Below are 25,919 nucleotides of genomic sequence, written 5' to 3'. Positions count from 1 at the left end.
GTTCATATTCTTTGTCATCATATATTAAATTGTTAATTGACTCTAATAATTTCTGAGCCTGGTTTAACTTTGCCTTTCTTAACTTTTTTAGTAATTTCGATTCAAGTTCCATATGCAAATTACCATGCTTCCACACAAAGAGTCATAAAACTCCCCAGTATCTCAAAGCTCCCACTTGGGATACCGGTCTTTCTCATTGGACAAGCCCATCTTGAGAGGCGGGGATCTTCTCCGGCCTTAAAGGCATCACACCATGTGATCCGCCAAGAGTCGGTGGTTTGTTTGAATTCTGAGAAGATCAATATTTATAATTAATTATAACTAGTTATGATTAATTATTCATATTTCCCCATGAGCTTATTCGCTACAACAGTTTTCTATTTTAATAAATTTTAAAATGTAAGGTCAAAGCTGAATTTTCAGTAGCCAGTACTCCAGTCTTCAGTGTCACATGATCCTTTAAAAATCATAATAATATGCTAATATTTGCTGCTCAAGAAACATTTCTTCTTATCGGTGTTAAAAATACTTTGCTGCTTAATATTTGTTCTGAAAATAATTTTTTCCAGGATTCTTTGCCAGATAGAAAGTTCAAATTATTTGAAATAAACTAAATAAATAAAAAATAATAATAAATAAACATCTGTACTGCCACTTTTGATCAATTTAATGCATCCTAATTTGTTAAAAAAAAAAAAAAATTATTTATACTTAACAGTTTATCTGATATATTAGAATGTTAGAATGTTAATTAAATATATATGTACAGAACCTACTCTAATTTCATAATGTTGCTGCTGTGATTCCTCAGGACAGGAGAAAGGAGCCTCATCCCTGCATCTGTGAGCTCATTACTGCTCAGGTCCAGCTCTCTCAGATACCACGGGTTTGAGTTTAGAGCGGCAGCGAGGACAGCACAACCGTTCTTTGTGACCCCACTGTCTCCTAAACTGTTATGAAAGACATGTGTTCATAAAATGCTCTTGTTGTTGAAACATTTAAAACTAGATTTGTAATTTGCTTAAAAAAACACTCCACTATTTTTGAAAATAGGCTAATTTTCCAACTCCCCTAGAGTTAAACAGTTGAGTTTTACCGTTTTCGAATCCAGCCGATCTTCGGGTCTGGCGGTAGCACTTTTAGCTGTAGCTTAGCATAGATCATTGAATCTGATTAGACCATTAACATCTCGCTCAAAAATGACCAAAGAGTTTCTATATTTTTTCTATTTAAAACTTGACTCTTCTGTAGTTACATCGTGTACTAAGACCGACGGAAAATGAAAAGCCGCAATTTTCTAGGCCGATATGGCTAGGAACTTTACTCTCATTCTGGCGTAATAATCAAGGAGCTTTGCTGCTGTACCATGGGTGAAGCAGACGCAATGATATTACGCAGCGCCTAAAAATAGGCTAACTTCCGTCAACATAACCAACGTGACCACCTGCTTGCACAGGGAGCGTGCTGGGAACTATTTTCAGGTGCTGCGTAATATCATCATCCGTCGGTCTTAGTACACGATGTAACTACAGAAGAGTCAAGTTTTAAATTGGAAAAATATAGAAACTCTTTGGTCATTTTTGAGCGAGATGCTAACGGTCTAATCAGATTCAATGATCTATGCTAAGCTGCAGCTAAAAGTGCTACCGCCAGACCCGGAGATCGGCTGAATGGATTCAAAAACGGTAAAACTCAACTGTTTAACTCTAGGGGAGTTGGAAAATGAGCCTATTTTCAAAAATAGTGGAGTGTTCCTTTAGAATATGTCACCATTAAGCATCCAAATAAAAGAAAAACCAACTGACATCAATATCACATTATCACTATTTAAACCTTAATCTTAAGTTGAATACAAAGTATGACATTTACAAAAATCAACAATAGTTAATACACCTAAGACTGAAATTACCTGTATAGCACTATAATGAAAGTCAAATCTTCAGCTCAACTGCTCACCATAATGTTTCCAGCCTACAATTGGAAATCTTCACCACTTCAGCGAGTCTTGATACACCGAAATCTTTGATGTGGTTCTGTCTCAGGTCCAGCTCTCTCAGATGAGCTGGGTTAGAAACAAGAGCTGAGGCCAAATCATCAACACCCACCTCTGTGATCTCACACAATGCCAACCTGAAAAGACAGGATATGCTTCAAGTGTTTGCTGAGGGTAGGATATAAATATACTGCAGATTTAAAAGCCTTACCTCAAAATCTCTATTTTACAGTGAGGGCTCCCAAGTCCATTTGAGAGCCTTTTCACCGCTTCATCATAGATTGTGTTGCCACTCAGATCTAAAGCTTTCAGAGTAGAGACACTGGACCTCAGAGCCGAAGCCAAAGACTGACAGGATTTCTCAGTGAGCAAACCGTAACTTAGCCTACCGGTTGAAAAATAAACATTTAGGACATTTGGTAAAAAATAATAGTTATGTCTTTGAATAAAGTCTCTTATGTTCACAAAGATTATTTTGATCTAAAATACATGAAAAACAGTAACATTTTGAAACCTCATTAAAATTTTTGTAATTCATTTATGTGACGGCAAATTTTCAGCAGCAATTACTCCAGACTTCAGAGCTACATGATTCTTCAGAAATCATTCTAATATAGTGATCTGGTGCTTAAGAAATATTTTTTTATTATTATCAATGCTGAAAACAGTTGTGCTGCTTAATATTTTTTTGGAAAACATGCTAAATTTTTTCAGGGTTCTTTGACAAATAGAAAGATAAAAAAAACAGCATTTATTTGAAATTGATTTTGTGTAACAATGTAAATGTCTTTGCGCCCTTATGCTTTTTTATATAAAATAAGCATTTCTTTCCATTTTTTTTCTCAAACATTTGAATGGTAGTATATAAATATGACAATACATTTAATGAAGTAAAAAAGAGAAAAAAATACCAAAGTGTTTCTAGCTGTGAGAGTGGATGCTTTATTACAGCTGAAAGCTTCTCCACTCCATCATCTCCTGGGTTATTCCAGTGCAGATCGAGCTCTCTTAAGTGTGACGGGTTGGACAGCAGAGCTGAGGCTATTTCAATGCTCCCTTGAGTTGTAACTCTGCAGTCCTTAAGTCTATGAATAATGCAATGACAAGTGATCATGAGGGCCAAACAAATTCCACATTTTGGTATTGATATGTTCTGATGAACTAAAGTGGTTTGAAGAGGTTCAATTCTATTGCAACTGACCTCAATATCTCAAGTTTACAGTGCTGATGCTTCACGTAATTGGCCAAGATCTTAATTCCTGCTTCTCTCAGACTGTTTTCACTCAGGTCCAACACCCTAAGGTTTGGAAGGTTTGGAAGCAGTCCTGTTGTAAGAACAGAGCAGCCGCGTGTGGTGATTCTGCAGTATGAGAGCCTGAGGAAAGAGTAACACATCACAGGATGTGTTATAGTACTAAATATTAATTTACAACTACAATATGGAATCATTTTGTTGAGGAAATTAAAAATAATTAAAATATGCTAAAATGTTTTTTAATGGTGTATGCTTTATTGAGTTTTTCATATTTAGTATTTTCAAAAAAATCAGTAAAAGAGAACACAATAGGCAAAAACATTTTAGATAAACGTCTTCATTTTAGTACCTTGTTTAGGGTTAGTTTAGCATCTTGTTTCCCTCCAAATATTTAATAAAAGCATTAAAATGATCAAAAGTGACAGTAAAGACATTTATAATGTTTTAATAAGATTTCTATTTCAAATAAATTAACAGTTACAGACAAGACAATGACTAAGAACTTTACCTCAGTTCCTCTAAATTACACTGTGTGTTTTCCAGTTCGGCTGTCAGAAGCTCCAGTCCTTTGTCTCCAATGGAGTTACTGCACAGATCTAGCACTCGTACATTAGAAGAGCTAGAGCCAACAGTGGAGGCAAGAGTTCTACAGCATCTCATAGTAAGTCCACAATTATCCAGTCTGGAATATAATGTAGACGTAATAAATAAGAACCAAATACACACATGTGACCTCAATCAACATGAAAAACATCAAAACAAAAACTCACAGCGCAGTTTCTGAAGCTTTGACCACTGGCAACAATCTGGTGAGGCCTTCATCCGATCTGATATACTTCTTCAGGTCAAACACATCCAGCTTCTCTTCTGATGTCAGTAACACAAAAACCAAAGCAGACCACTGTGCAGGGGAAAGTTTAGAAAAATGCCCAGAGTTCAGGAACCTCTGGACCTCCTTGACCAAAGAGAGATCATTCAGTTCATTGAGACAGTAGAAGAGATTTATGGACTTTTCTGGCACGGACGTCTCCTCTATCATTTTCTTGACATATTCAACGGTTTCCACAATGCTTTGACAGTCTGTGCTACCAGACTGAGAAAGCAAGCCTTGTAAAAGGCTCTGATTGGACTCCAAGGAAAGTCCCAGAAGGAAGCGGAGAAAAAGATCCAGATGTCCATTCTCGCTCTTTAGAGCCTCGTCAATGGCACTCTTATGCAATTCAAAGAAGGTGGTCTCGGTAAGCTCTTGATGCTCTTCATGATCAAGAACATTGTTGTGGTGGACCTTAAAGATGTAATACACATACATGGCTGCCAAAAACTCCTGAATGCTCAGATGGATAAAGCAGTAGACTTTGTTCTCGGTTAATGCAGATTCCTCTCTGAAGATCTGTGAGCAAACTCCTGAGTACACCACTGCCTCCTTCACATCAATCCCACAGGCCATCAGGTCTTCCTCATAGAATATCAGATTGCCATTTTTCAGTTGTTGGAAGGCTAGCTTACCTAGCTTTAAAATCATTTCTTCATCCTCTGGGCCTGGGTTGTGCTCTTTTGTGTATCTCATGTTTTTCGCATGGGATTGGATGAGAAGGAAGTGTGTGTACATTTGAGTAAGAGTCTTGGGGATTTCTTCATCTTCTGCTGTGTTGAACATTCTCTCTAGCACCGTAACGGAGAGCCAACAGAAGACTGGTATATGACACATGATGTACAGACTTCTTGACGACTTTAAGTGCGTGATGATACGACCAGAGAGGTGTTTATCATTGATTCTCTTGTTGAGGTATTCCTCCTTTTGTGGGTCATTAAACCCTCGAACTTCAGTCACCAGGTCGATATACTCAAGAGGGATCTGACTGGCTGCTGCTGGTCGAGATGTTATCCAAATGAGGGCATCAGGAAGCAGATTGTTACTGATGAGATTGGTTAGCAAAACGTCAATAGAATCTGGCAGAGTTGGGTTACTCAACTTTCCGTTATTCTGGAAATCCAAAGGAAAGCGGCATTCATCCAGACCGTCAAAGACAAAGAGAACTTTTTGGTTTTCGTGATTATCTCCAGAGCCTGTTTCCATTTTGAAGTGTTGGAGAAGCTCAATCAAGCTGAAATGTTTCCCTTTCATCAGGTTCAGCTCTCGGAATGGAAGCGGATACACTAACTTGATATCCTGATTAGCGCTGCCCTCAGCCCAATCCAGTATGAATTTCTGCACTGAAACTGTTTTCCCAATGCCTGCAACACCCTTAGTCAGCACACATTTGATGGGTCTGTTTTCTTCAGACGAGTGTTTAAAAATGTCATTGCATTTGACTGGAATGTCCACTGTGGTTTTTCTCCTCATCGCTGTCTCAATCTGTCTCACCTCGTGTTCTTTGTTGACATTCTCACTTTCCCCTTCAGTGATGAAAAGCTCTGTGAAGATGTCGTTCAGGAACGTGGGATGCGATTGTTTGGACATGTCATTGCGAATGCACTGAAATTTGGCTTTCAGTCTTGATTTATATTCTTGTTGGCACTTCATGGCTGAATTGGAATGGACTGTTAATTCAGGAATATTGTTCTTGTGAGACCTGTGAAAATACATTGACAATGAAAGTGTATGACTGGACTCTGATGCAGAATACACTGCTGTCCAAAAATTTGGGATCAGATAAATTAATAACTTTATTCATTTAAATGGATCAGTAAAGACAGTAATAACTGACACTGAAGACTGGAGCAATGAATACTTAAAATTCAGCTTTGCCATCACAGGAATAGGAAGTGTAAATTACAAGACATAAAGGGACACAGTTTGTATAAATATCTTACTGTTGTTCAGTGGCAAAGTCTTCAAAGTCGAAATAAATTGGTTCAGTCATTGATGCCTGGCTTTTATTCGACACATCATTCAGCTTTCTCTGCTTATCAAACCTTCAGAAAAAAATATAGGTAGGCTGTATTTATGCATAGCACGTAGCATGTGAACATGAAAAGTCCTTTTAAATTATGTTTTACTTTCAAATGTTCAGTATGACTAAGCAGATGTTACATACCTTTGTACTGAAAAAAGAGGTTCTCTTTTCAAATCAATTGAATCCAGCATAGAATTAGCACTTTTTAAAGAAGCATGGCTGTGCTGTTTTTGTGAGACTGTCCTTGAATGAGAGACAAAAAATGTTTAGAAATACATTTGCTAACTCATTTATCTCATAAATAATGGAAAAGACATATTACCACACTTTTCTCACCATGGAGTGCTTAAATCTGGCGGATTCATTTAAATGTAGTTGACCTTTTTCTTAAGTTAAACTTAATGTCCAAGGTTTCAACAGCTTTTTTATTTTTCTAGGAAAATGGTCCAAAAATGAAAACAAGATGATTCAGAGAGTGTTATAAAATAAATGTTAAAGGACAGGAAAACCTATGGAATTATACATACACAAGAACCAATGATTAAACAAGACATGTCTGGACACAGTGAAGGAGTGATTAATGAACAAACACATGATATGGACTAGAAACATGAAATTTCAAAATGTGAACAAAAGAGACAGGAAAAAGATAAGAAAAAACACAGAATATTAAAGGTACAATACTTATTAATAATCCACTTGGACTTTCAGTAAGAGATTCTTATCAAATCTAAGTATGTATCCAAGTATCTTCAAAAGAATGTATGACATAAAGTATACTGGCGTGTGGAGGACTTTCTCTTAATCTATAAATGGTGTGTAATTTCAACATCAGTGTTGCAATTTACAAAATACAGCAAAGGAATGAGGAACCACTAAGTTAAGTTGGAGAAGTTAACCAGTTTCGCACATTCATGTGGGTTTTTGTTTGAAACACTTTTTCTGTGGTTTAATTGTGTACACCATTTTATGAGTGACCACACGCTGGTGAGGCTGTGATAAGTGCTAAAATGTCAAATTCTTTAACTGGGTGTGTTAGTTACAAGCTGTGTTTACTGTTGTTGTCATTTTTAGCATAATTACACAATGGCGTATTTCAAAGCAAAACTCACCTACATACATAACACATCAATCCAAAGTGTAGTTACTGATTTGGCAACCAGTTTTGTTACTGTTATTCTATGAGTAGTTCAAGATATAGATGTATGATGCAAGTACTACTGGTGATGATTTTTTGGCATGTGATGTTCTCAAAATCACATGGCATTAAGTGTACATGGATATACAGTCATGCTTATCTGCTTATATATGTACCCACTGTATATATATATATACATATATATATATATATATATGTATGTATATTTAAATATATACTGTATATATAAGCAGATAAGCATGACTGTATATCCATGTACACTTAATGCCATGTGATTTTGAGAACATCACATGCCAAAAAATCATCACCAGTAGTACTTGCATCATACATCTATATCTTGAACTACTCATAGAATAACAGTAACAAAACTGGTTGCCAAATCAGTAACTACACTTTGGATTGATGTGTTATGTATGTAGGTGAGTTTTGCTTTGAAATACGCCATTGTGTAATTATGCTAAAAATGACAACAACAGTAAACACAGCTTGTAACTAACACACCCAGTTAAAGAATTTGACATTTTTATTGCCACCCTTGTTGTCATTGTCAGTCTAAAGTGGGTGTAATCGAATTAAAGAACGTTTGCCTTCTAATATCAAGCATTCTACGCAAGCAACGTTAATAAATGTAATCTAGTAACTTATTTCATTCAGTTTTGTGAGTAAAAGTCAGATAATTATATGCTACCAGAGACTAATGACTGTGTTTAAAACGGAACATCCAGTACTACTAAAACACTACTAAAAATCGAAAATGAAAATAATAAAGTATTGGTAATTAAAAAGCATTCAGTTATCAGTCAATGTAATGACGGTTTAGTTTAGGCTATAACTCCCAACCATCATCGACTGTAAAATTGAAATATACCTTTTAAACGTTAAAGTACAATTCACCTATTCGTATAAGGATTTTATGTCAAGTACAAAACCTTTTATCCAAGTTATTTAAGAAACTAAATGTGTACTTACGAACAAGCCGAGTATATGTCCAAATGTCTCGCCCATTCTACTTTCGCTTCAGTGATTTCGCTCCTGTCACTCAATGATCACGTGGTCACAAAGGGGCGGGGCTGCGCTTAGCTCATATTATGGTTCAGGTTTTTGCACATGTTGGTCTGTTCTTTCAAAATGTTTTCAAAACGTTTATAAAAACAGATGCATGCGGCATTTCAGTCATAATTTAATTAGTTTAAAACGTTGCTGTAACGTTTTATGTTATTTGTAGGAAAATAACATTTTGCTTGTGTTAGTGATTTAAAAAATATAACAGATTAAATTAATTTAAAAAGTACACATTCAACAAATATGGTACTTTAGTGTCCCCTCACCTAATTTAATTGAATACAAATTAATAGCATGTTAAGTTATTTTAAGAAAGGGAAATGGGCTCACCAAACTAATTTTGCGGTCCATATGCTAAATTTACAATCATTTATTTATTTAGCCTATTTATTGTTTGTTTGTTTTAATATTTTCTTTAATAGCTTAATTTTGATGCGAACTACTAAGTCACACAAATCAGGGTTTTAAACAGATTTTAGACCATAATATAGCTCATATAAAATTTAGTGTGACCTTCTGAAGTTGATGGTCTATAATTTCTAAACAATTTCCTTCACTGACCACTTTTTTAAAAAGAATTTCAGTCTCTATTTTGTAGAAAGTGTCATCATGCTCTATTAATCTAAATCAATCGACTGATTTAATCAATGATTTCCACCCCACACACAATAAGCTATGTTAGCTTTAACAGTCCCTTATATATAGCAGGCCCATGAATTAGTTCAACAGTGAATTCAACAGAATGGAAATAAAATTAGATTTGAATATACTTCACTGACCCCGGACTGTCAACAAGAGTTTGCAGACGCCCACCTGGTGTGAACCTGATGATGTAGGAGTCCAATCAGAGCTGGAGTCTAGCCAAACCCAAACACTGCAGAGCTGCTCCAAGAGGATGTGCGTATGCAGTCCAGAGATTGATCAGAGTGCACAAACAACACGCTCCTGGTGAAGACCATGAAGCCCAAGTCTCTCTGTGTCCCGCGGCTTGGCCTCTTTGAGGAAGGCAGATACAGGCGACAGGTCGATACCGGCGCACCGGAGCAGAACCAGAGAGAGAAACACAGAGATCTGTGCTTCACTTTACTGCCAGAGAGATCTCCATATGAGCCTTTAGTGGAAGACGACAGCCAACACAAACTAAAGGAGGAAAAGAAAGCAAAAAAGAAAGAAAAGTATAAAAAATACAGAAAGGTAAGATGAATATTATGCATTGTGGAGTAAATATTTCACTTTTTTTTCTTTATGTTGCTTTTTATGAACACTAAGCTTCCAAAAAGCTCTGTAAGATTTTGAAAATGTTTTTAAAACAAGTCTCTTATGCTCACCAAGGCTGCATTTTTTTGATAAAAACACAGTGAAACCAATAATATTTTGAAGTATTATTATTATTATTAATTTTAATTTAAAATGACTGTTTTCTTCCTGTTATGGCAAAGCTGAATTTTCAGAAAACATTTCAATATGCTGATTTGGTGCTCAAAATGTATTATTATCAATGTTAAAAATAGTTGTCTTTCTAAATATTTTTGTAGAAACTGGTCCATTTATTTTGATCAGTTTAATGAGTGCTTGATGAATAAAGGTATTCATTTCTTTAAAATAAATATCTTACTGACCCTAAACTTCTAAACAGTAACGTAGCTTTTTTTTTCTTTTTTCTTTTTTTGCCTGCTCCAAAATAATAAATAGCCTACAGGCCTTTGTTAAACTAACTTTTATTAATTTTAGTCTAAATAGTATGTATTTTCATGTTATAGGTTATCTAGCAGTGATTTTTTTTTTTTAATTTTCACTGGTAACTTTCCATTAGTATTTATTCACTGTTTTACTATTGGGATACAGACAATCCCAAGCAGGCTTACTTGTTCATTACTAGTAGGCCTACTTATTATTGGCTAGTAGTTTGCATTCCGACAGTGACAAGTAACTGTTCCAGTGGTATTGATAAATTGGTTGTGGTTTGTAATTCTTGTGGCTCCGATATCAACTATTCACTTCTGATTAGTTTTATTTGCAGGTGTTGATGTTGATTTTCTGTTGCACAAATTTGAGCATATAGAATAATTCTTCAGATTTGTCAAAATAGTGTTTTCCTGATTTCAAATCTTTCCAACCTTACCATTGAGTTTCAGAATAATAGTATCCTGTTTATAAGTGAAAGGGTGACATTATACAACAGAAAACTGTCATGTGTTTTTCAGTAATGAAAAGATGCTTTCAAAAAAAATTTGTGCAATAACCAGGAAATTTTGATTATGAAATCATACACAGTTCCCACTTCAGTTGATGCTTTGAATATAATAACCATATAAATTGTTATTTTCTGAACAAGCACATGACTGTTTCTGTGAATTTGCTGACCCAGTGTTAGACTGGGTCAAAGATCAACGGGTAACCTGTCTGGCGTCAGACTGTTTCCTTATCAGACTTAGCCAATCTCACTGTAATCCACTTAATATCTATAGCATCACTGGTTTTTTTCCAAAGCATTCACAAGTAACTTGATCAAGTTTGGTGATAATGACCAGCTTTTTCAATAATGCAAAGTAAAATAGAGGGCTCAACAAATAAGAATTTTATGTTCCTGGCCCACTTTGTTCTTCGAATTTCACTGGCCACAACCATAAATAGTAATATTATAATAGTTTTTAGTTTATAGTTAATAGTTTAATTGTTATGTTTGAGACTCAAAATATTTTAAACCATTACAGAAAACCAGCTTTTTATGTTTGCAAAGCATAAAACACATGTATTGAATGTAGATTACATTACATTCAGTGAATTTAGTTCATGTGGTTTTGACCTTTTCTAGTCGACCTGAAATTCAACTAGGCCTACGTAGTCAGAAATGTATTTATGTTATTTTGGGAGGAAGAGTGTCATTCAGATCACATGCAGTGTTCCATTGTCAAGCAGCAGAAATTTCCTCTCACAGTGCATCCTGTTTCTGACCTGTTGTCACACAGAGAGACAGTCACTAACATAAAGCCACTAAACTACATGCTATTTACAGTTTAAAATGATAAGGCCTAGTGCTTAATCCAGCTAAATTGTCTACTTGGAAATCCTTTAGGTATTTAAACCACTCAAAGTCTTAATTCTGTATTGCTGCTGGCACAGGCTGAACCTCCTGGATCTGTGAATGAAGCTGTTTTTCCTCAGTCCAAAAATAGTTTTTTTTCCAAAGGAACTGTATTGTGTTTCAATCCAGTTGTTTAAATGATTTTGATTTGCTGCTCAGATTTACCAAATGCCTAAGCACTGTGGAAAAGCAAATGTTCCCTAACAGCCAAATCATTTTGTGTAATTATTATTTTTTTAATAATTCAACTTTTTAAGTTATTTATCTAAAAACAAAACATAATTGTAAATAATAAAGAATTAAACAATGAAATAAAGTATTAACCAACCTGAATAAAAATGGGAAATTAAGAAAAAAGCACCAAACGAACAAGGAAAATACAAACCAAGAGATTTTTCCTACCCCAAACCCCCAGAACACAACCCAACAGTGCTATCCGATAGTAAGAGTGGAGAGTATAATAAAAATAAAAATATATAAAAGGGGACCAGATCATTTTTATATAACAAGCATTTGTCCTTTTAAAGGTTCTTTTAATCAATAAGTCAAATTATTGTGTCATGCAATACTTTCTCTATTAATTCCATTTAATTTGATTATTTAATTTATTATTAAAATTAAATTTTGGATGTCATATAAAATGCATTTCTGTAATAAAAGAAAAACAAAGCTACTAATAGTTCACCCCAAAATTAAAATTTGCTCAAATTTACTCAGCCTAAGGCCATCTTAAGAAGAGTTTGTTTCTTCTTTGGAACAGATTTGGACAAATTTAGCATTACATAACTTGCTCATCAATGGATCCTCTGCAGTGAATGGGTGCTGTCAGAATGAGAGTTCAAACAGCTGATAAAAACATCACGATAATCCACACGACTCCAGTCCGCTATTCAAAATATTGCTTTCTCCAGTGAAAAAAAATCACCTCATCTGAATCAGGAGATAACTATGCGCAAATCAAGGACCATTTACAGGCGAAAGCAGTCCAAAACAGCTCTTAACAAATGTCTGTGGATTTTAATGTGAGACGACAACAGGGGATGGACTTTTTCACTGGATGAAGTGACAGTTTTAGGAACGTTTTGGCCAGAAGTGACAATTAAAATGCCTTGCTAGATTTGTTTCTTACAAACGCTCATTCTGACGGCACCCATTCACTGCAGAGGATCCATTGGTGAGCAAGTGATGTAATTTCTCCTAATCTGTTCCGATGAAGAAACAATCATCAGCTATCTTGGATGGGTTTTCAGCAAATTTCAACAAATCCTTTAGGGCAATACATTTGTCATATATTCAGTATGTGTTTAATTCTTAGCATTCTGTTTGCTTTACAGAACGTAGGAAAGGCTCTTCGCTACAGTTGGAAATGTCTGATGTTGGGTCTGCAGAACTTCACTGTGGGATATTCCACTCCTCTTTCTGCTGCTGCTTCAGTTGTCCCAGATTTCCATCCGGGAGGAGCCTGGGGTTGAGACAATCTGTGACCAGCATTTGTACTTTATTTGTACCTTTATGGACCATTTAATGCTGCATGTCCAGATGCTTATTAAAAATGGACAATACATCTGCCCTGGGCAGCTTTACCTGTCATGCTATAAATTGTTCAATTGTTGTAAATATCTTCTCTTTGAATTTGTGTTTTCATCTTGCTTTAGTGATTTACAGCTATAAGAAAGGCATGGATCTCTTTTTACTCTCAGATCTATCTGTATATATTTTGCTTTGATTGAAAGAATATGAATTTCTGTATTGAAGTAATGAAATATTTTTGTATTATAGAACTATAGGCTATACTGATAGTGTTGATACTGTAATTATTTCATGCATAGCCTGCAATTTTTCTCTTTCACTCTTTAGCAAGTTGCAAGTGATATGGTCACCTGAATTCATGCTGCATAGATGTAATGATGACAAAGGTGAAAGTGATTTAGACTCTTAACTAGAAGTGAAAGTGAAAGTGACGTGACATGTGGCCAAGTATGGTGACCCATAGGAATTAGTGCTCTGCATTCAACCCATCCTATGTGCACACACACAGCAGTGAACACACACACACCGTGAACACACAACCGGAGCAGTGGAAGAGATAGGTATGTTTATGCTCTGTAAAGTGAATTAAATGACCTCTGAAATGTTGTATTTGATTTAGTCCATTTCATGGACAAAAGATAGGATTTGCTTGACATAAGGAAGCTGAATGCTCTTAGAGAGGGAAGTAGCACGAGTCCTGAATGGTCTGACTCTGGAGAGTAGGGATATAGTGTCTCTGATCCATTACCACACTAGATGGCGGTAATGCTCTTTTAAGAATGCAAACCGCCAATAAACTCAAAGAAGAAGAAGAGCGGGAAGCAAGAGCCTTAAAGACAAAGGATTGGATTATGAGAAACCACAACAGGAAAAGACAGTCTGTCACAGGGCAGAGAAATGGCTGTGCTGTGACTTGTTTAATAGGGTTAGTGAAGCGGAGTGTCTGTCATGCTTGTAACACCTGTTTAAAATGAATCATAAGAAATGTGATGGAAAAACTTTAATAAATGAAAATTCTGAGTGGGACTGTTTTTTTTTTATTAAAGCAAGAAATTGTATTTGCAAAGTGCTATTTTTATGCATATATACCGAATATAATTTATTAAGAACTATAGATTATATCTGTTTTATAGATTGTCTTATACATTATAACTGTAAAATATCACATCAAAAACATTTGAACATATATCCCAATTTGAATAGAAACAGAAGTTTAACAAATGAGAACAAATGCAGTGTTTCATAAGATCCTTTTTGATTTTGCTGTTGAGACAAACAACCGTGTGATGTTGCGGCTGACAGATGCGCTGTTTCCTCCAGTGCAGCAGGTGACGCTGTTCAGCACTCAAGTCTCGTCGGTAACGCCACTCCGACCATCGAAGAAACGCGAGAAGACATCATGGCGGGATTAATGAAATCCGAAAGTGGCTTTGGAATCGAAACTGTCAGATTGAAAGTTATCTTGAGTGCTGTGTTGTTTTTATTTCATTTGTCTCAAACGTCAGGTAAGCAATAGTTATGGTTTAATATGTTATGTTTTGATATATATTGCTTTTAAATGATTTAGTACAATTAAGGAAAGCTAAGTGTTGTTAGCGTACTAAGTGTGTAGTTGATGTTGTTAAAGCTGTAAAAACTGATCTTTTGAAAATAACGATATGTAATAAAATCAGTATTTTATGTCTCAGCCAGTGGTTTTGTAGTAGAACCGAGACACAAGAGATTGTCGATTGGAAAACATCTTCATAATACTTCATAAATTGTGTGTGTGTGTGTGTGTGTGTGTGTGTGTGTGTGTGTGTGTGTGTGTGTGTGTGTGTGTGTGTGTGTGTGTGTGTGTGTGTGTGTGTGTGTGTGTGTGTGTGTGTGTGTGTGTGAGTGTGTGTGAGTGTGTGTGAGTGTGTGAGTGTGTGAGTGAGTGAGTGTGTGAGTGAGTGAGTGAGAGAGAGAGAAGTAAAAGATTGCAAAAGTTTTGAGCTTACAGCTCATGAGTCAAAAATCCAGTATTAGAATATTTCCTAAGATCAATAAAAAAAAAAAAGGATTTGCAAAACAGAAAAGTTCAAGTTCTTTAAAGTATGTTCATTTATGCACTCAATACTTGGTCAGGGTTCCTTAAGCACAAACTCTAGCATCAGTGAGGTGTGGCATGGAAGCGATCAGCCTGTGGCACTGCTGAGGCACTATTGAGCGTTCAGCTCGTCTGGATTGTTGGATCGGCTTCTTTCTCATCGTTCTCTTGAAAATATCACATAGATTCCATATGGGGTTCAGGTCAGGCATGTTGGCTGGCCAATCAAGCACAGTAAAATCATGGTCAGCAAACCACTTGGCAGCATCTCCATAAAGCTTGTCAGCAGATGAAAGCATAAAGTGCTCCAAAATCTCCTGGTAGATGGCTGCATTGACTTTGGACTTGATAAAACACAGTGAACCAACACCAGCAGACGTCACGGCAGCCCAAATCATCACTGACTTCGGAAACTTCACACTGGACTTCAAGCAGTTTTAATTCTGTGCCTCTCCAGTCTTCCTCCAGACTCCAGACCTTCAAAACAGAAAAGTTCAAGTTCTTTAAAGTATGTTCATTTATGCACTCAATACTTGGTCAGGGCTCCTTTAGCACAAACTCTAGCATCAGTGAGGTGTGGCATGGAAGCGATCAGCCTGTGGCACTGCTGAGGCACTATTGAGCGTTCAGCTCGTCTGGATTGTTGGATCGGCTTCTTTCTCATCGTTCTCTTGAAAATATCACATAGATTCCATATGGGGTTCAGGTCAGGCATGTTGGCTGGCCAATCAAGCACAGTAAAATCATGGTCAGCAAACCACTTGGCAGCATCTCCATAAAGCTTGTCAGCAGATGAAAGCATAAAGTGCTCCAAAATCTCCTGGTAGATGGCTGCATTGACTTTGGACTTGATAAAACACAGTGAACCAACACCAGCAGACGTCACGGCAGCCCAAATCATCACTGACTTCGGAAACTTCACACTGGACTTCAAGCAGTTTTAATTCTGTGCCTCTCCAGTCTTCCTCCAGACTCCAGACCTTGATTTCGAAATGAAATGCAAAATGTACTTTTATCTGAAAAGAGGACTTTGGACCACTGAGCAACAGTCCAGTTCTTTTTCTCCTTAGTCCAGGTAAGATGCTTCTGACGTTGTTTCTGTTTCAGAAGTGGCTTGGTAGCACTTTTCCTGAAGACGTCTGAGCGTGGTGACTCTTGATGCACTGACTCCAGCTTCAGTCCACTCCTTGTGAAACTCTCCCAAGTGTTTGAATCGGCTTTCCTTGACAGTATTCTCAATCTTGCGGTCATCCCTGTTGCTTGTGCACCTTTTCCTACCCAATTTCTTCCTTCCAGTCAACTTTGCATTTAATATGCTTTGATACAGCACTCTGTGTACAGCCAACCATTTTCAGTAATGACCTTCTGTGACTTACCCTCTTTGTGGAGGGTGATTGTCAATGATTGTCTTCTGGACCATTGCCAAGTCAGCAGTCTTCCCCATTATTGTGGTTTCAAAGAACAAGAGATACCTGGAATTTATACTGTAAGGATGGTCATTTAATGAAACTCAAATGTAAATATTAGAATATTTTGAGATACTGGATATTTTACTTTCATGAGCTATAAGTTCTAATCAAAATTAAAACAAAAAAAAACTATATAATAAGTTTTTTATATATATATATATATATATACATATATATATAAATTTTTTGAGATGCACCTGTATGTATGTATGTATGTATGTGTGTGTGTATGTATGTGTATATATATATATAGATATACACATACAGTATATTAGTCAACATTTGAAGTGGATCAAAAAAGTTAATCAGTTGTCCTAAGACAAGAATGCATTTTGGTTTTAGGACAACTTTGATGAAAGGTTTTGATCCACTTCAAATGTTGACTAGTATAGATAGATAGATAGATTCGCACAAAGTATGACTCTGTCATTTTCATCTTCATGCAGGTGCCACCCGTCCCATTATAGAAGTTAAAGATGGACAAGAAATCAAAGTACAAGCCGCACAACATTTTTGCTACAATAACTCCATCGTACCTGGATGGAGGGAAACATGGACTAGAATACAGGTAGAGGACCTTTAACTATGACTCTTGTTTATGTCGCCAGTAATGTTTGCATCAATATTGACAGCGCCTTCCTCTTATTTGATCAACAGGTGAGAGTGTGGAGCACTACAAAGCTGAAGGTGACGGTGGTTAATGATGAGCAGGACCTGCAGGAGCTTGAGCATTTCAGCATCTGGAAACTTGTGCAGTACTTTGTTCGTGAACAGACCAATGAGGCCACCGTGAGCATCAGTCTCTTTAACAACAAGACCTGTTTTAGAGTGGACCCTTCAGATTCCCGTACACTCTATACAGTACAACCTAGTCGACGTGAGTTGAAAACATATTTAAAAGAAAGAAAATCCAAATGGAACGGAAAACCCATTCCAGTCTTCATGCTCTGATATGATCGGGACTGATACTGATTTTGAGATTGACATTGATTTTTCTCTTATAGATTTTGACATCTACTTATTTTTGGTTTTTCTGGCTGGACTGTTGCTGTTCTTTTTTGCAGATTCTCTGAGCAGGTAATTTAAACTATATCTGTTTATATACAGAATAGTTAACCCAAAAATGAAAATTTGCTGAAGGTACACTTACCCTAGTGATTACAAATGATTATTTGAGTGAGCTATTCCTTTAATCAAAGATATTAGCCTACTCTGCTCTTCCTTTTCTTGGATGGAGGCACAATTTGGGTTGTTAGTTTGACGTAGTGTTTGTAACTCTCAGTGCTTAATCTGTCTTGTAGAAGTCAAGTGTTCTACTACTCTGCTGGCATGAGCACTGGAATGATCGCCTCTCTCATCATCCTCATCTTCGTCATTGGCCGTTTTCTACCCAAGGTAGATTCCTGACATTCTTTAATGTGATTTAAATGTCTTTCTCTCTAGTCTCTACCATTGAGCATCTCAGGATTTTGTTCGGCTTTTTTTTTTAGCAATTAATAATGAGATCTTATTAAACGGTCTTATTTTCAACATGTTTCCTTGGCCTGTAGAAAAGCCCATTTTATGTGCTGCTGATGGGCGGATGGTCTTTTTCTCTCTACGTCATCCAGCTGGTGTTAAGGAATCTCCAAATCATTCTTAAAGATCACTGGCATCTGGCTATCGGTGAGAGAACCATCAAACATTGTGTAATTCAACCCAGTGTCGGGTAGTAAGGTTTTAAAAAGAATTTTTGATTTTGACTTTTTTTTTTAAAAATGCAAGTAAAAGTTAAATATTTTTAATGTGCATAAAGGCTAACATAAAATACATTTAATTTTTGTAGTATAGCATTTCTTAGTGAAAGAATATTCAGTGTGAAATAATGGATGTGGATATGACTTATATATGCTGGATTTGATCGATTTGTAAAAAGTGTGCTAAGGATTTTATTTATTTTTATTTAATAAAAATCATTACTCACTTAGTTTTTATGGTATAGCTTGTTTGCAGTCACGTGATTTTGATGACGCTCAAAATGCAGATGAAAGGCAGGAAGTGAAAAGCAGAATGGACTAGATGGATGAAATTCCTGTGCTTTAGAAGAAAAACTACAAGAGTAGAGCGGAATGAGCTTTTTTAAATACAAAAATCAAACAGTGTAGATAATACTGCCACCCTAGTTGTAACATATTATAGCACAAATATACCTGTACCTGTCATTCTTACACAGTGGAATTGCTGAAACTCTTAAAGATTTAAATCTTTTCTGTGCTTAAAATCCCCTTGCCAGCACCATTAAATAATTTAATACTTTTAAACTTCTTTTTGGAATATTTATGCATCATCAGTGGGGTTTTTTTTTGTTTGTTTTTCTATTCAATATCTTGAACATCACTATAGTGCGAAGCCCACTATATAGGGACATGTTGATGGGGGAAAATAAAATCGGAGGAAAAACAATACTTTCATATTTTTGCGTTCGCTCGCAAGACTTTCCATCGAGAAACTTTACGTTAGTTCACTGAACTAGAAAAACTAAATTTCAATGTTTTTGGCGAGCGAACAAAGGTTTAAAGTGTATGTTCTCTCATAAAAATATTGCGTTCCTCCGAGAAACTTTCGCTTGCTCGTAGAACTATGAAAATATTTTTTTCTCCCACCCAATGCTTTTGAGAATGTTCTCGAAAACTTGTGTTGCTATGAAAAAGTGTGCATTTGCTCGCAAAACGTTTGTGAAAAACTATATTTCAGTATTATTTTTGCTAACTTGTGGAGGAAAGCAAATGTTTTGCTAGAGAAAGTTTCTCGGGGGAACGCAAACACATTGGCATATTATTTTTCCCCCATCTTATTTTATTTTTTTTTATCTATCACCATGCTAGCTACAGTTTATTTCATGCGTTTTCAACCGATTCCTCTGCAATAAAAAACAAATCAGCTCTTTAGAATAAGGTTCCGCTAAATCATTTTCACTTTTCTTCTATCTCGTTTTTATTATTGCTGACTCACTTCTACATTCCCTCCTCTCCAGTAAATGAACCAGTAAAAATCATAAAACACAAAGTCATCCCGTAGCCGTCAGCAGAATAAGACGCAGTCCCTCTTTAACCACTCTTTTACGGCTGATCACCTTTTGGATTTCTTTATACAAATGCTGTGGTTTGGCTGACCTTCACCGATCAGTGCAGGCCTTTCTTACAGCAGGCTCTGGAACAGGAACACGCAGAAAGCAGAATTGCGAGAAACGGCAGATGCATTGTCTATTCTGTCACAGCAGCGCCTCAGCTTTTGGTTTTGGATCCGACCGGTTTTGAAAGGCTGAAGCAAGAACACATATCACAGCCTTGAGCCTTCCTGGTTGCAGTTCTTCCTCTGCAGCTCATGCAAATACTGTTTGCATTCCAGCGGTGACATCAGCGGTGCTCCCCTCGTGTCACTAACACAGGATTCCTCAGTATTCCAGCGCACTGAGTCAGAATACTATTTGCATGTGCTTCCGTGTTAATAGACAGCGTGTGTTACATATGCTAGGCAAATCGGTGGCATAGGTGGGCCGAGGACACTATTCCCCTCCTCCTACCTCTTCCCTCTTCCCTGAAATGCAGCTGAGAGACACCTGAGCTGGTAGGTGGGGATTCCCGTCCAGCTATCGGCTTATCGCAGACGCTGGGCTTGCCCCGTCCAAGTGTAGGTGTGTAACATGTAAAACTCACGGATTTCCCCCGGTACACCTTTACAGCTTATCCAAATGCGCGTCTATATTCATCGGACTGACACAACCGGGGCTGTGTGTACGGCGTGTGTTTGTTGAGCTTCCTCGTGGCTCATGCTTACACCTCTTCCTTGTTCACCTGTGTGGTTTGTTGTTAGTGAGAGGCGAGGATTCCCACGTTAACTGTTCATCTGCATGTGGTTACATTGATCCTGTAGTATTATGATTGCTTTAGATGATTTACATGCTTCCGTGCAATGTGATGCAACTTCATGACATTCTCTCTGAGCATCAGACCTTAACGTTGTGCTTATCGTATGGAATAAACACTGGTGGCTAAGTAATGAGGGCCATATACTGCGACACATGCAACTGTAAATGTCTTTTATTTGATAAGAGATTGATGTATGCAGTGATTTGCATATCATATCATTACATTAGGTAATTTGAGACTTTGAATATTAGTCCAAATGACTTCATGACTGAATCTTGTGCAAGGGCCATTTTAAGTACACCAGTGCAACACATTACAACTGGGTTGAAAAAAACTGAACATACTCAACTGGAAATTTGATGCCGAAACGTTATATTGTGACAATGTGGGGTCCAAAAGTAAAAAAAAAAAAAATTAATCTCAAATTTTAACAAAACATTGACTTTCATATAGTTCAAATATTTCAATGTGCTGTATGAACTCCACAACCTTGTGTAAAGCTTGATGATCGTGATCTCAACATTACTTGAGAACGATCCAAAGACCATCTTGTCCTTCTGTACATATTTCACAAAAAGAAATGAACATAGAAAATATAAAAAGGGCAGAATATACTATTTGTATATTTGTGTTTTATTTTTAAACATTCTAAAACTTTTCACCTATTAGATTTTGAATACATTTTCAATGTGGTCTCAGACTTTTGTTCCCCACGGTGCATACTTTCACTTTTGTATTTTGTCTGCATGTATATGATCCATGCAGACATGAACATTTAAAAAAAATCTATAACAATAACGTATGCGCACTATGGCAATTGCTTCAAATTGGAATGTTTCATGATATGATAAATTAAATAAATACAGGAATTCAAAGAAATCTAATATAACCGTGCTCTACGAGAAACTTAAGCAATAAACTTTAAGTGAGCACTTTAAGATTGTTTATCATATCACATTCATACATTGTCACAGATCATTGTTTTGCATTTTTGGAGGAAATGAAAAATCAAAATCAGTTTTTCTAATAATTCAACATAACTTATTTACTGCAGTTGTCCATGTTGTGTATATATACTAGAACACTGACAAAAACTCTCTGAATATTATAATTCAGAACTATCATGTTTTGCCCCCACAGAGCTTGTTGTGGCAAATAGTTTTTTGCAAAGAATATCAGCAGATGATAACTGGAACATTGTCTGGTGCAATGCAGTCAAAAACATCCTTGAATGTGATGAATCTAGAAATTATGATGGAGATCTAGAGATTATGATGAAGAGAAATTACAGACATAAGACAGGATTTAAAAAAAGAAATGCCACAGGTTGAATAAACCTGAGAATGGAAGGCCTTTTTTTAAATAGTGTACTTTAGTCCAGTGCCGTTTTGGTTCCTTAAGGCCTTACGACTTTGGACCAAGGAAGCATCATATGGAGAATAAAGGAATTTCAGTCATCCCATCTCATCTCCATGATGCTACATCCCATCCAAGAGTGGCCTGAAGTGTCTTATCAGTATTTATTTATACCAAACAGACGAACTCCATGAAACTGAGGCAACTTGGGAAGGAGGACACTTAGTAGTGAACCTGTGTTGACTACGAAGTGAGCAGTATCATATTTGGTGTAGAAGCTGGCCAAGATGTACCTATGGGGAAAAAAACAGCATTTAATGTAAATATTATAATTAAATGTAATGATTTTACTGTAAAAGATTATATATAATTGAGAACATCAAATAAATAATATATAATAATAAAAAATACAATAAAGATATAAACAAAATTATAAAAGTTGATATAGAATTGTAAAAAACTAAGTAATTTTAATGACTGATCATAAGAAGTAATAAAGTAGTTTAGTAAGTGCATATAGTCCTATTTCTGTCAGTTACTACAGAAATATGAATATGACTCACAGTACAAAAAAAAAAAAAAACGTGTTGGACGTCATCCTTACGTTATAAAGAGGAGTGATTTTTGTACTGATTTGAAACATTTGCCTGCTATTGAGGCAGTAACAGACTATTGGCAGTAAGCGGCTTGTCCTCCAGTGCCCAGTTGCATAAAGCACCTTAAGTTTTCCCTTAAGTATTGCAGTTGTTGCTTGATTTCCCCATACCTATGGGAATGACTTAAGGGTGTTGCATATAATCCCTTAAACATTTCTCTTAGGAAAGGGAAACCAGCAACCCATGTTTTACCGTTGTAAAATTCTATTGTTGCCATGGACACATTAATACAGATAGCGGTAGGTTTTCACAGAAAACAACATAACATGGATAAGGAAAAACAAGAATAAACTAAATATTGAAGAAAAGAACCAGACTTGAAAATTCTGTCATAATTTACTCTTCCTCATGTTGTTTCAAACACAGTAGGACTTTCATTCATCTTTTAAAAAAATTAATATTTTTAATTTTCTCTCATAATTTCTGTCCATTCATTGAAGGACATGCATTTAATTTATATGATTCATATTCAGATTAATATTCATGTTTTTTTTTTTTCAGAAGCTCAAATGTGTGCGCAAGTTCAATGCACTCACATTTGCGCTAGCGTTGACCATATGAGATATGTGCTACATATGTAATTTGATCAGTGTGTATGTCAATAAATGGCTAAATTAAAATGTTTATCATATCAAGCAGCCAATTGTGTCTTATTAGAAGACTTGGATTGAGCCTGCTTGCTCCATGTAACACTTAAGGTGCTTTATGCAACCGGGCACATACATCCTATCACTCCAGAAAATAAATTAAATCATAAAAAGTATAGAGGTAAACAACTTTTTTTGTTAGTGGGTACATACGTAAGTTATATTAACTTTTGACAAATTTGTCACTGCACAGACAAGCGTTTTCAGACTTGGCTCCTCCCGACTGCAGATGCAGGTTTACAAACTACCTTTCCTGCGTTTTTCAGTCAAATTCTTTAATTTTGCCCCCTGATGAACTACAACTTTTGGTACATGATAAAAGCTCCTTGTGGTTCCTTGGGTTGATCGATTTGAGCAACCATAAAATGACATAAAACATTTGGTACATGATAGTGCACTCTATGTAGAAAATGACTTCCTGCCCTCCATCTGCATTTCACGCCACCCCCTAGACAGTCATGTGCAAACAGCCTATTATTTTTATTTTATTGGAATTTTACTAACATTTGAGTTATTTTGCTTAATATAATTTTATTTAATGTTTTATTTTTGTACTTTTGTATTTATGCTAGTCTTGAAAGTATATCAGTTGCTGATTGTTTTTTTATTTTGTAAACGCTTAGGTTATAGCGTTGTGGTTGGGTTCATCAGTTTTGCAGTGTGTTACCGCTATGGCCCCCTGGTGGATAAGCGAAGTATCAACATCCTGTCCTGGACGCTGCAGATCTTCGGCCTTCTGCTGGTGTACGCTGGAATTCAGGTCCAGCAAGTGGCTCTGGCCATCATGATAGCTGCATTCTGCTCCAAGAACATGGAGTACCCTTTTACCAAGGTCTTCATGCTTTATCAGTGAGTATACAACTTTAATAAATGCTGTTCAAGTACATGTTAAGCAACGTAGTCATTGTCTTCTTGCTGAATGAATGCTCTGAAGGAAGCTGAAGCCAAAGAAACTCGAGCCACGCTGTCTGCTGACAGAAGAGGAGTATCAGAGACAGTCAGAGGTGGAGACTCAGAAAGCTCTAGAGGAGCTTAGGAAATACTGCAGCAGTCCTGAGTTCAACACCTGGAAGACTGTTTCCAGGATCCAGTCTCCTCAGAGGTATGTGAGGATATTTGAGAAACAAATATATAGTGTTAATAAAATGATGCCTTTTATGGAGAATGTCTTTAGAGAAACCTAAAATGCCCAATTATCTAATTTAGGTTGCTTGCTTTAAAGCCTACTGTATCGTATTTGATACACAAAATAATCAACAAGATCAAAACTTTGCTGAAAACTCTTCTCTACATGCATTGTCATAATTTAGCAATTAAAAGACATTTAGTATAATTCTGACTTCAGAATATTGAAGAAACATGCACAATAAGACCAAAAATGAATATATTGAAAGAATGTAATGAGTCAGATTTGATTTTGGTCTTGTGCTCAGGTTTGCAGACTTCATTGAGGGTTCTCCACATCTGCTGTCCAATGAGGTGTCGGTTCATACACAGGAGTACGGGCTGGGTGGATCGTTCTTTGAGGATGAGCTGTTCTCCACTGATGAGGAAAATCAGGAGGAGGAGGAAGGCTGGGAGACAGATGATGATGTGAAGCCAGGTGCGGCATCTCCACGACTCAACAACACACGGGTGAAATGACTGATGACGCATATGAAAGAATTTCATTTAAGCAGATCTGAGATCTGTTCAAGTGTAGCATTCACTGTTCTTCTGTATGTATCTTTTGGAGGTTTTTATTGATGACTTCAGTCTCTGATGCATTCATAATGGACTACTAACAGTGAAAATGCCCCCTTGTTTTCATGGCTCATGAGAAAGGCCAAAAAAGTTGTTTGATTTATTTTTCTTATGATCGGTTTTTATTTGTCTTAAATCTTTCAGTTTGAAATTATGCAGAGACTTCCTGTGTGAGGAGGGAACTGTGAATTCTGTGCTGTTACATGGACTGTATTTTATGTGTCTTGTTTGTAAGTTTAGAATACTAAAATAGTGGATCGGAAGCGGCACATACATTATACAGTGTCTTTTTTGGCCATTGACTGGAGCTGTAAGTCTGTTTAGGGTCAAAGGGTTATTTTTTTATGAATGAGTAATAAAAGCAGAGAAATACATACAGTGTGTCTTAATGTATTGGCTTTACTTTGTAAGCCAATAAATATGGTCAAAACTCTCATGAAATTCAGAAATTATGTTCGTCTTTGTAGTGACCACTTGGTGGCAGCATAAAATCTAACATTTTATATAGGGCACTGTTGAAACTAACATGTTTTGTGTTCACATGTATCAATAGGTGAGATGGTGAGGAACTTTCTTGACGCTGTAAACTGGACACCATAGTCCATCTGTTCCCAGTGAGTGAGCAAACGTGCCTTGCCTTGGTCTGGCGTCTCAAACGGCGTGCCTTTGACAGTATGTAAAAACAGATACATCGCCTAGACGGCAGAGAAGTGAGTTAACACTTGACCACTGAACTAATTTGTTTATTTTACATAGACTATAACAATTACTCAAGCTTGACGTGGCATTATTAAAGGGGTCATATAATGTTGCTAAAAATAACATTATTTTGTGTATTTGGTGTAATAAAATGTTTATGCGATTTAAAGTAAAAAAAAAAAACATTATTTTCCACATATTGTACATTATTGTGTCTCCTCTATGCCCTGCCTTTTTGAAATGCGTAAATTTTTACAAAGCTCATCGGTCTGAAAAAGCGAGGTGTCCTGTGATTGGCCAGCTATCCAGTGCGTTGTGATTGGCCGAATACCTCAAGCATGAGACGGAAATGTTACGCCCCTCACATACTGTTGATTCCATGTCCCGGA

General features: G+C 36.4%; 4 protein-coding genes across 6 annotated transcripts in view; 2 read left to right on the top strand and 2 right to left on the bottom strand.

Annotated features, from left to right (window-relative positions):
* Positions 1-771: 771 nt before the first annotated feature.
* On the bottom strand, positions 772-8,335 carry nlrp12l (NLR family pyrin domain containing 12-like). 3 transcript variants are annotated; one of them, XM_016259206.1, is made up of 11 exons: positions 8,274-8,335; positions 6,482-6,578; positions 6,287-6,388; positions 6,063-6,164; positions 4,019-5,821; positions 3,757-3,930; positions 3,195-3,368; positions 2,905-3,078; positions 2,205-2,378; positions 1,957-2,130; positions 772-950 (listed from the first exon to the last, which is right to left on the bottom strand). In XM_016259206.1, exons 2-11 carry the CDS (start codon positions 6,508-6,510, stop codon positions 773-775), a joined length of 3,084 nt encoding a protein of 1,027 aa, XP_016114692.1. In that variant the 5' UTR covers positions 6,511-6,578; positions 8,274-8,335; the 3' UTR covers position 772. The 3 variants fall into 3 exon arrangements, with proteins under 3 accessions (XP_016114692.1, XP_016114693.1, XP_016114695.1); XM_016259207.1 differs by having other exon boundaries at positions 6,287-6,383; XM_016259209.1 differs by lacking the exon at positions 6,482-6,578 and having other exon boundaries at positions 8,274-8,330.
* A 919-nt stretch (positions 8,336-9,254) lies between these two features.
* LOC107572772 (uncharacterized protein C1orf115-like) lies at positions 9,255-14,001 on the top strand. The gene is made up of 2 exons (XM_016259210.1): positions 9,255-9,560; positions 12,786-14,001. The coding sequence occupies exons 1-2, from the start codon at positions 9,324-9,326 to the stop codon at positions 12,921-12,923; spliced, it is 375 nt and encodes a 124-aa protein (XP_016114696.1). The 5' UTR covers positions 9,255-9,323; the 3' UTR covers positions 12,924-14,001.
* A 288-nt stretch (positions 14,002-14,289) lies between these two features.
* Positions 14,290-25,205, top strand: LOC107572777 (nuclear envelope integral membrane protein 1-like). The gene is made up of 9 exons (XM_016259214.1): positions 14,290-14,486; positions 16,968-17,089; positions 17,179-17,398; positions 17,526-17,598; positions 17,823-17,916; positions 18,072-18,186; positions 23,712-23,937; positions 24,023-24,190; positions 24,522-25,205. Exons 1-9 carry the CDS (start codon positions 14,381-14,383, stop codon positions 24,730-24,732), a joined length of 1,335 nt encoding a protein of 444 aa, XP_016114700.1. The 5' UTR covers positions 14,290-14,380; the 3' UTR covers positions 24,733-25,205.
* LOC107572780 (ORM1-like protein 2) overlaps positions 21,078-25,919 on the bottom strand; it is a 6,575-nt gene continuing 1,733 nt past the window's right edge. Inside the window, exons 3-4 of the mRNA XM_016259219.1 lie at positions 25,373-25,526; positions 21,078-22,078 (exon numbers count right to left, since the gene is read on the bottom strand). Of these exons, the coding sequence (XP_016114705.1) occupies positions 22,029-22,078; positions 25,373-25,526 (204 nt within the window). The 3' untranslated portion in view covers positions 21,078-22,028. The remainder of the gene's footprint in view (positions 22,079-25,372; positions 25,527-25,919) is intronic.

The sequence above is a fragment of the Sinocyclocheilus grahami genome, unplaced genomic scaffold (assembly GCF_001515645.1).
Source record: "Sinocyclocheilus grahami isolate Dianchi unplaced genomic scaffold, SAMN03320097.WGS_v1.1 scaffold1812.1, whole genome shotgun sequence".
Taxonomy (NCBI): Eukaryota; Metazoa; Chordata; class Actinopteri; order Cypriniformes; family Cyprinidae; genus Sinocyclocheilus; species Sinocyclocheilus grahami.
This window is presented reverse-complemented; position numbering and strand designations above follow the sequence as displayed.

Bases quoted from the DNA above. Each gene is read 5' to 3' on its own strand.
- LOC107572772 (XM_016259210.1), top strand. From the start codon at position 9,324: ATGAAGCCCAAGTCTCTCTGTGTCCCGCGGCTTGGCCTCTTTGAGGAA. The intron at 9,561-12,785 runs GTAAGATGAATA...TTTGCTTTACAG, and splicing joins AGTATAAAAAATACAGAAAG to AACGTAGGAAAGGCTCTTCG.
- nlrp12l (XM_016259206.1), bottom strand. From the start codon at position 6,510: ATGAATCCGCCAGATTTAAGCACTCCATG. The intron at 3,079-3,194 runs GTCAGTTGCAAT...CATTATTCATAG, and splicing joins TGTAAACTTGAGATATTGAG to ACTTAAGGACTGCAGAGTTA. The intron at 2,131-2,204 runs GTAAGGCTTTTA...CTGTCTTTTCAG, and splicing joins TGTAAAATAGAGATTTTGAG to GTTGGCATTGTGTGAGATCA.
- LOC107572777 (XM_016259214.1), top strand. From the start codon at position 14,381: ATGGCGGGATTAATGAAATCCGAAAGTGGCTTTGGAATCGAAACTGTC. The intron at 23,938-24,022 runs GTGAGTATACAA...AATGCTCTGAAG, and splicing joins AAGGTCTTCATGCTTTATCA to GAAGCTGAAGCCAAAGAAAC. The intron at 24,191-24,521 runs GTATGTGAGGAT...TCTTGTGCTCAG, and splicing joins AGGATCCAGTCTCCTCAGAG to GTTTGCAGACTTCATTGAGG.